Source organism: Aedes aegypti, chromosome 3 (assembly GCF_002204515.2).
Source record: "Aedes aegypti strain LVP_AGWG chromosome 3, AaegL5.0 Primary Assembly, whole genome shotgun sequence".
Taxonomy (NCBI): domain Eukaryota; kingdom Metazoa; phylum Arthropoda; class Insecta; order Diptera; family Culicidae; genus Aedes; species Aedes aegypti.
In genome coordinates, this window is record NC_035109.1 from 405,113,589 (window position 1) to 405,124,227 (window position 10,639).

The following is a 10,639-nucleotide window of genomic DNA, read 5'->3' on the forward strand; positions in this document are numbered from 1 at the left end:
CAAAGGCACTTTCCCCACTAGTTGGGAGATTTGTGCCATCGCCATATTTGAGCCTATTTCATCATCTACCCGATGGGAGAGGAAAGGGTAGGAAAAGATGGGAGGAAATAGGAGTGGGGTCCCTTGAAGAGGGAAAATAGCATAAGCGAAATGAGAGCATGTAGCTCCATACCACAATGGGTTCGAACAGCGCCCTAAAAAGGGCACTGCAAAACGCATGAGCGTAGAGAGCCTATAGCTCATTACCACAGCGGGTTAAGAATAACAGAATGTCCTGAAGATTCAGGCTTCTGAATTCAGTTTCACTTAATAAGTGTTTACCAAGTAATTGGAATCGCATTTACGAAAAAACTGGACAGTTACATATCAGGTGATACGAAGTTCCATAATCGGAGTCACAACTATCACACACAAATGAGTCAGCACGCTGAATATTTGCCATGTGATAGTTGAGTCGGCAGTGGCCTGTCAACGCTCTGACCAAGAGACTGCAATTCTGCTTTGACAGATTTGTTAAATACTTTGCCACCCTTGGAGATGGCTCAGTAATGTACAATTTTGTTTGACGACATGACTCCAAACTATTCCAATATTGCTTGTGCTGAGTTGCCGCCCAAGAGTTTATCTGAAGCTTCACCCAGTACTTCGAAATTGGAATAGCCGGCTCAGGGCCAATGAAGTCATGCGATGCTCCATCGCGAGCTAGCTCATCAGCCAATTCATTTCCAGCGATGGAAGAATGGCCAGGTACCCATACAAGATTTACAGAGTTGACTGAATTCAGTTCCTCAATGTGAGTTCGACATGTGTTAATCATAGTAACCCTTGAATTATATTAGCTGTAATAAATCATTCTAATTTGTCATACCGTTGCAACCACACGTGTTTTCCTTTAGGTTATGGGCCGCAAGTGTGGCACCATAGCAACGGGCAAACAATCGAAGAAAAATTTTTCACCCCCGTCAAGAATCAAGAAGTGAAAACTGAAGAATTCCGAAGAATTTGATGTCGCTGCAGAGAACTCCAGTACGAAGCATGAACGGAAATCCAGAAGGAAGCAATCCAGGAGCCGGAAATCCGGTCGGAGTAGCGGTAGGAAATGGAATCCAGCAGCATGCAGATTTGGCCGGAGGAGCACCGGCAGCGACGAATTCAAGAATCCTTCCGGCGGGAGGAAGCATTTCTCTGCCATTGGCGGAGCGGTTACGAGGCCAGGAAAACTACAGTTCCTGGTCCTTTGCGATCAAGATGGTAATGATCAGAGAAGGTACGTGGGCGGCCATCAGGATGGAGAACCCGACGGAGGAGCTGTCGGAGCGTGCCCTCGCAACCATTTGTTTGAGCATCGATCCGACGAACTACAGCCTTGTCCAGAATGCAACGACGGCTAAGGAAGCATGGGACAGCTTAAAGGCAGCATTCCAAGACAGTGGATACATCCGGGAGTTTGGACTACTTCGGCAGTTAACCGGAGTAAAGCTAGTTGATTGTGCCACGGTGGAAGACTATGTGAACCAGTTGATGTCCACCAGGCACAAACTAGCGCAGATTGGCTTCGAGGTGAACGATCGATGGATGTCAAGCATCTTGCTGATGGGTCTGCCGAAACAATACGAGCCCATGATTATGGGCCTGGAAGCATCAGGAATTCAGATGCGAGCGGACACGATCAGAGCGAAGATACTCCAGGACGTGAAATGGCCCGACGACTCTACAGGAAGCGATTCGGGACGGGCGTTCTATGGGCAGCCAAAAGGAAAATCGAAGCCTTCCAAAACGGATAAATCCCATCTGAGGTGTTTCCGGTGCAACCAACCTGGTCATTATGCCTCCGAGTGCCAGCGAGAAGCCAAGTCAGAGCCGAAGGGGCAACGTAGAGGAAGCCAGCAGACGTCGAAGAAGTTCGATAGGCACACGGCATTCATGGTGCAGCACGGTCGCTGCAATGCGAACGAGTGGATCTTCGATTTTGGTACGTCATCACACATGTGCCGGGAAAAGGCGATTCTGAAAGAAGCAAAAGAGGTGAGTGATAGTGTCGTAGTAGCAAACAGCATGGAGACGCCTGTAGTTGCCAAGGGCAACGTAACGATCAAAGCAGACGTAGGCGGAGCAACTGAAATACTTGACGTTTCGGAGGTACTGTGCATTCCCGACCTGGCCATGAATTTGCTGTCAGTGCACAAGATTTGCAGCCGTGGCCATCGTGTGGTATTCACCAACGACGTGTGTAAAGTCATCGACCGCAGCGGCCATGTGGTGGCTGTTGGAGAGCAACAAGGCGGACTTTATCGGCTTCGCCAGAGTGGAAGAAATGTTACATGCATGACCGCGCCGAAGGAAGACATCGGATTATGGCACCGTCGTATGGGGCACTTGAATGCGCACAGCTTGAAGCGGCTCCGTGGTATGGTCCATGGTGTGCAATTTGGCGATGAAGAATTACCGGCGTGCATTCCGTGCTTGGAAGGGAAACATCAACGTCAGCCTTTCAAGTTCAAAGGGGCCAGAGCAGCAAATGTGTTGGAAGTCGTCCACAGTGATTTGTGCGGTCCCATGGAAACGACATCCAAAGGTGGAAGCAAATACTTTCTCACCTTTATCGATGATGCCAGTAGGAAGTGCTTCATCTACTTCATTCAAGAGAAGACGGAAGTGCTAGAGTGTTTCAAGGATTTCTTGGCGTATGTGGAAACCCAAACTGGTAAGCGAGTCAAGCGTTTGAGAAGTGACAACGGGACGGAGTACATCAACAAAGAGATGAAGCGTTACTTGCGGCAATGTGGAATCCACCATGAAACCAGCGTGCCGTATAATCCCGAGCAAAATGGTCTGGCCGAACGCATGAACCGGACCATCGTGGAGCGTGCCCGGTGTCTTCTGTTTGATGCTGGATTGGATAAATCGTTCTGGGCGGAAGCGGTTGGAACAGCCTGCTACCTGATCAACCGATCACCAACGAAGGGCCTGCAAGTGACACCAGAAGAGCGGTTTTTCGGAACGAAGCCGGACCTGTCCAATCTGCACGTGTTCGGTACCAGAGTGATGACGCACATACCAAAAGTGCGGCGGAAGAAATGGGACCCGAAATCCGAGGATGGTGTTTTCGTTGGGTATGCTGCAGGATCCAAAGGGTACCGAATCTACAATCCAAGGACCAAAAAGGTATTCGTGAGCCGTGATGTTGTCTTCATAAATGAGAACAGCGACGAAGAGCGATCTGTAGTTCCCGAACCAGATATGCTGCAATTTCGGATGACAGCGGCAGAAGTCAATCTGGAATCCGAGCCAGGTAACGACGATGATGCGAACGAATCCGGTGACGAGGAGTTGCCAGAACCAGCCGGTGACACGGAGTTGCCAGAACCAACAGAATCTGCGCTCCCTCCACAACAAGAGGATCCACAATGTGTGGTCAGGCGCAGTGGCAGGGAGCGCCATATCCCAGGCAAGTACAACGATTTTCAATTGAGCTTCAGTGCCGTCCCTCAAATCAATTCCCCGTCTCAGGTATCTCACGGCGGCGAACCGCAAACGTACGCAGAGGCATTGCGATCAGACGACAGCATTCGTTGGCGAGAAGCGATGGAGGCGGAGATGAAATCCCTAAACGACAACCGGACGTGGGAGCTCAGCAATCTACCGGCGGGGCGAAAGGCTCTGAAATCGAAATGGGTCTACAAGCTGAAGACTAAGGCAGACGGATCCATCGAGCGGCACAAAGCACGGCTCGTTATTAAGGGATACTCCCAGATTAAAGGAGTCGATTACGGCGAGACGTACTCGCCTGTCGTTCGATATGCAACGGTCCGTTATCTGATGGCGGTGGCAGCGAGGCTAGGACTGAAGATACACCAACTCGATGCGGTGACGGCTTTTCTTCAAGGTGACTTAGCGGATGAAGAAATCTACATGGAGCAGCCAGAAGGTTTCGTCGCCCCCGGCGGCAAGGTGTGCCGTCTGAAGAAAGCACTGTACGGGCTGAAGCAAGCAAGCCGCGTATGGAACACTAAACTCGACACGGTGCTGCGCAACATTGGCCTGCAAAGGTCGAAGATGGACACGTGCGTCTACTACTTCATCCAAGGCGACAAGATTCTCATCGTGGCCGTGTACGTGGACGATTTATTGGTGTTCGCCAACGATGACGACATGGTGACAGAGTTGAAGGAGCAGCTGATGGCACAATTCCAGATGAAGGATCTGGGGTATGCGGAGCAGGTCCTAGGAATGCGCGTTACGCAAGCCGACGGAAGAATTACCTTGGACCAGGAGAAGTACATCGAGCAGCTGTTAGAACGGTTTGGAATGGTCAACTGCAATCCCGTTTCAACACCGTTCGATTCATGCCAGAAGTTGACGAAGGACATGTGCCCGAAATCGTCCGATGAAGCCGAAAGGATGTCAAAGGTACCGTTCCGGGAGCTTGTTGGTGGGCTACAATTCCTTGCACAATGCACACGACCAGACGTATCATTCGCGGTCAACGCAGTCAGCAGCTTCAATAGCAACCCGGGGGAAGCCCATTGGACGGCAGCCAAACGCATACTCAGGTATCTGAAAGGAACAAAAGATATGAAACTCGTATATGATAGCGACAACGTAGAACAGTTCCACGGGTACTCGGATGCGGATTGGGGGAAACGATTCGGAAACCAGGCGATCTGTAACAGGATACGTGTTTCTGCATGCGGGTGGAGCAGTTGCATGGAGTTGCAGAAGGCAACCAACAGTGGCTCTATCCACAACAGAAGCGGAGTATATGGCTATCGCAGCGGCTGGACAGGAAGCTCTCTGGTGGCGCTCATTCCGAGCAGAGCTAAGCGGAGTCAACACGTCTGTCCAAATGAATTGCGATAATAGGAGCGCAATCTGTTTAGCTGAAAAAGAAGTAGGATACTCGGCGCGGACCAAACACATTGATTTGCGCCATCATTTTATCAAGGAGCAGTTGGAGCAGAAAACTATTGTCCTTCAACATGTTTCTTCCGATCAACAATTGGCAGATGCCCTGACAAAATCAGTACCATTTCCGAAACTTCAGGAAGCAAGGCGTTTACTTGGGGTTTATTTAATTCAGGGTTAAGAGGGGATGTTAATCATAGTAACCCTTGAATTATATTAGCTGTAATAAATCATTCTAATTTGTCATACCGTTGCAACCACACGTGTTTTCCTTTAACATGCGATAACAAGCTTCGACCTTGAGTTGGCCGAAGCGAGAGCTTTTATAGCAGCCTGACTATCTGAACAGAAGTATATGACTTTACCCATTACGCGCTGTTGAAGTGCTGATTGCACTCCACACATAAGAGCAAATATTTCCGCCTGAAAAACGGTGCAGTTTCTACCAAGTGAGTAAAACTGATTCAGCCTTAGCTCACGAGAATATACTCCTGCACCAGCTCTACCTTCAAGAAGGGAGCCATCAGTGTAACATACTATATTGTTTGATATACTTCTTTCCAAATAGCCAGACGTCCACTCTTCCCGTGAAGGGAATTGTGTGGTAAATGTCCTGTAAGGAAAGTTACAAGCAATTGTGAGATCACTTGGAGCAAGGACAATTTTGTCCCAATTCACCAAAAGTGGAAACAACGAAGTGTGTGTAGATCTACGATTCACTGGATTTTTCTCCAGTAGATCCAGTACCCATAAACGGTAAGAGCAAGAAAGTGCTTCTTGTTTAAGATATATGTGTAGTGGCGCAACGTCGAAAATGGCCTCAAGCGCTGCTGTGGGAGTTGTAGAGAACGCACCAGACATCGCCATCAACTACATCCTTTGGAGATGGCCCAATTTTGATTGGATTGTGCTCACTTCGCCCTTTTGCCACCACAGAAGACATCCATATGCCAATATTGGTCGAACAACTGTTGTGTAAATCCATTTGATATATTTGGGTTTGAGGCCCCAAGTTTTACCAAAGGTTCGCCGGCATTGACCGAAGGCCATGCAAGCTTTTTTGACTCTGAAATCAATGTGAGCTGTCCATGAAAGTTTGGAATCTAGAATGACTCCGACATACTTTACTTGATCAGTCACATTAATCTCAGTGCCAAAAAGACGTAAAGGTCGAATTCCATCGCGGTTTCGTCTTTCCGTAAAAAGAACAATAGATGTTTTATTCGGGTTAACCGAAAGGCCATATTGGCGACACCAACTCTCGACTACCTGAAGAGCACTTTGCATCAGGTCGAATAGGGTGCTTATGCACATACCAACTATCAGAGCTAGATAGTCGTCGGCAAATCCATAAGTTGGAAAACCGCAATTATTGAGTTGCCTCAATAGCGTATCTGCTACGAGATTCCACAAAAGTGGTGACAAGGTGACTCTCCCTTGGGGGCATCCGCAAACACTCAATTTTCGAATCGCGGCTTGACGCAATGTCGAGAAGAGATGTCGGTTTTTGAGCATTTGATGAATCCAATTGGTAATCATTGTAGGTAGCCCATGGTTTCGTGCGGCTTCCAATATGGCATCGAAAGACACGTTATCAAAGGCACCCTCAATATCCAAGAAAACACCCAAGCACGATTGCTTCTGAGCGAATGCTTTCTCGATATCGTATACAACCTTTGTGTAAAAGAGTCACAGTGGACTTTCCAGATTGGTAAGCATGTCGATTCACATGAAGAGGCATGTTTCGCAACTCTTCGCTTCCTCATACGACGCACGTCCTCCTTTTGGGATAAACTTTACAGTAATATCACGCCAGGATCTGGGAATGTACCCGGTAGCAAAACTGCTTACAAGTAGTTTTTTCAAAACATGTTTGATAAACTCAAATCCCTTTTGGAGCAGAACTGGATAAATCCCATCCGCTCCTGGAGATTTGAAAGGAGCAAAACTATTAAGTGCCCATTGAATCGATTCAGTAGTTACGATACTGCGAGCCGAGGCCAGAGACTCGTAACTACATGAAAAGACATTTGGTTCATCCGTAGATGCTATGTTCACACATCCGGGGAAGTGTGTATTGAATAAACATTCTATAACTTCTTCATCGGAAGAAGTAAAGTCACCATTAGGTAAGCGAATTTCGTTCACTTGGAAATCCTTAGATTTTGCAAGGATTTTGTTCAGCCGACTGACTTCACTCAAACTGGAAACATTTGTACAAAGGTTTTTCCAGCCGAATCGTTCAGCAGAACGAAGAGCCTTCTTGTAAGCCTTGCGAGCCGACTTGAACGACTCTGATCCAGCTGAACGCCGTCTGTTCCAACTCCTTCTACATTGTTTCCTGAGTCTAGTCAGATCGGAATTCCACCATGGGGTCCCTCTTGTAGTCTTTACAGACCGCAGAGGACATGCTTCTTCAAAAGCTTCCATAATGTAGGATGTTGTAGTATCAACGGCATCATCCACTCACTCTAAAATACATTGATTGAAATTTTTACACTGGCAATATATAACCTTGAAAGAACAGTGGTTGATTGAAAGAATAAAAAATACTGATAGGAATGTTAGTAATTTTTACGCCGACAACTATTTTAAAACTACCGTAAAACGGAATATATTTGATAGTAACTAAACGAAATAACATAATTTCTATATGTCAGTTAAGCAAAACGAATGCAAAAGTAAAGAGTATTATTTGATATTCATGTCAGAGCTATTTTCGTTGGAATCGAGTACATTTGAAGCTTCATATTAAAATATTAAAAATCGATGAGATTTTAGCACTTTTGAAACCCTTACAAACAATCTGATCTACGACCATTATTTGATGAAATTTTAAAAAGTTTGTCGCTTATCCCTGGCAGCCTAGTTATAGTAGAACATGAATCCGGCCTCAAATCTCTTAGTGAAAATCATTTTTACAACATGGTGCACGGCATAAAAATTAACAAGACAGGCTCTTTACTGATGTAAATATCAAGTATGATTGTAAACATGTGACGTCATTCCTATCGTACCATATACCTTCCGGACAACTAGATCATTTTTTTCGCAAATTTGTTCGAGGTGGATAGGAATAAGGTCGTCAAGTAGTTGTTCGTTTTCGGAATATACCACCTTCTTAATATAGTACACCGTGATAATGGTGTTTGTCACGCAAATTTGAACTTAAAACACTTTTGTAGGTGGATTTTTCTATAAACTCTGTTATTTTATGGACAAAATCCAATCCACAACTTGTTGGAAAAACTCGCTTGTCATACACAATACCAGGAAGATGCATTCTTAGGCTCAAATTCGCGGGCATTCTTGAACATTTGCATCACTGGTTTCCGGGGAACTGGTTTTCGGGGTTATTTCCCATTCGGGGTAACATTGCATTCTGGGTACTGGTTTTCGGAAAGTGTTAGAACCGGTATATTAGCTTTGTATCACACGGAACCCAAACTGCTGTTTGGCGCCACAATGATTATTGTTGAAACTTGTAAGTTATGATTTTTGTAATGGATTTTGTTAATTATTTTCATGAGCCTTTCAATAAATTTCTAAATCAAATACGATGAGAATAACGTAACTAAATTAAATTGACATGTTTAATCAACATATGAACAGAATTCACTGAGTTTATACTCATGATCGATACCGGAGCAGTTGTATTGCTTATTGCTGATTTTTTTTTTCAAATTATGAATCTTAAATAACTCATAGATAGGTATCACTTATGGAACTAATGATCCTATTTTCTAAATCCGTAACGAAATCATAATTTGGCTGGTTGGTAGGCCATGATTTATGGAAAACCTAAATATTTTTGATTTTTTGGATCAGCCTTTGAAGAATGAGCCTCCCTATGAGTGATATTTATAAACTCGAGTTGGATTGTATTTTGATATTAAGAGATCTTGGGATACATAATGTTTAACAGTACTTAAGTGTAGATAGTAACATAAATTGTAAATTGTAATTTGCTGTTATTTTTAGAGAAATCCATAAAATTGCGTTTAAACACCATATTTGATATTACTCGTCTAAAGAATTCATCAATATTTGCCAGCATAATTGAGGATGGACCACCCAACAATTAAAAATCAAAAATCACACACAGAAAGACAGAAATCGAGCTGGTTCAACTCCCCACCCCACTCTCCTATCGTTTGACCGCCACCACAAATCCACTTACCGTCTGCAAACGTTGGCTCATCCGTTCCTCCTCCGAGCTGGCCAGCGTCAACTTCAGGATCTGCAGCCGACTGCCGCCGGATAGGCGCCCTACACAGCGCACAAAGTCCCCAACGCTTACCACCGGCATGCGGAAGTCGATCTCGTAGAACACTCCTTGCATGATCGGTCCGGTTCGATTGCGCAGCAGCAGTATCTTTTCGCACTCGTAAGCTCCGGCCTTGACGCTCAGGACATTGGCGAACACCTCGACCAGTGGGAATCCGTCCGAGTTGGTTTTCGTCAGTTTCAGAATATGCTCCACGGATCCGGTCAGAACGCGCAATTTGTTCGCTTCCAATTTTTTGGGAGGGTTTCGAGTTGATGGATTTTTGGACGGACCGGCCGTTATAGCGGGTATTGCCTTCGAGGACCACTTGTTTCCGTTCATTTGATTTCGGGGTCTTAGCGGAAGCGGTTCGAATTGTACGCGTTTAGCAGGTTTCTTTAGAATGGAACTGTCCTCTTGCTTCCTTTTGAGGGATGCGTCGCTGCTGGAAATCTGCAGATTTTCGATTATCCGAGTGGTCACCGTTGTGGTGCTGTCCGGAATGCTTGGAATGGCAAAGTTAAATCCGGAAGTACTTGTCGGCTGAAAGAATGAGAAACTGTTGAATGACCCCTGTACCAAGGTACTACTATTGCAGAACTGGTAACAAGTCTCTTTCTAGACACTTGGTCTCTTTTTTAGTAATCTAAGTCTCTAAAAAGTTTCTATTTTTAATGGAAGATCTCTAAAGTTTCGTTTTTACCTAAAATGGCCTAAAGATACCTTTTTTTTCTGTGAAATTTGATTCGAAATCCAACCATAAATTGCTATTCCAGGATTTCTTCTAGAGATTTATGCAGCAATTCCAGTTTTCCAAAATACTCTTACCATTCCGGATTTCCCAACGATGTTCCGCTGCTGGTTGAACATCAGGAACTGCATCGCCGCAGTAGAGGCAGCTGATGGGGGCTGAAGGGCCGTTGTGCTGCAGCTACTAGCGTTTTCCTTGCCACCGGTGGAAGATGGTGATGGATTTCTCAGCAGAGTGGGCGTTTCCAGAACAGCTGCCGCGGACATAAGAAAGCTGGCGTTTCTTACCGGAGCCGGAGTGCGAGGACAGCCCAGGACTGAAAGCGAGAAAGGATTGAGGATTGGCGAAAATACTTGGTGCGACATTTCTTACAGCTTCTATTCATGATTTACACCATATAAATTATTTTTTAAATAAAATAATGGAGAAATGACCGGAGAAATTCGGAAATTCGACAAAACAAACCACGAATTTGAACGAACGAAAACATTAAAACATTTTTAGTACAACAAATTTAGTACATACTGCGCCTGAGGGAGCAATCAAAAATTATGTCCACTTGGTTTTGATTTTGTAATGTACATTACATTGCAAAAGGGCCAATTCCGAGAATTTTGAATTTTAAAATATGGATCCGGCAAAAATAAGGACACACATATTTTTTAAATTTATTTTTTGTCAATCTCCAAGCATCGCGACTTATGTTTGAATAGTGC

General features: G+C 45.1%; 1 protein-coding gene across 1 annotated transcript; it reads right to left on the reverse strand.

Moving 5' to 3' along the window:
• Nucleotides 1-8,765: 8,765 nt before the first annotated feature.
• LOC5566690 lies at nt 8,766-10,437 on the reverse strand. Its single transcript, XM_001651047.2, has 3 exons — nt 10,296-10,437; nt 10,001-10,239; nt 8,766-9,715 (listed from the first exon to the last, which is right to left on the reverse strand). The coding sequence occupies exons 1-3, from the start codon at nt 10,306-10,308 to the stop codon at nt 9,053-9,055; spliced, it is 915 nt and encodes a 304-aa protein (XP_001651097.2). The 5' UTR covers nt 10,309-10,437; the 3' UTR covers nt 8,766-9,052.
• Nucleotides 10,438-10,639: the final 202 nt, after the last annotated feature.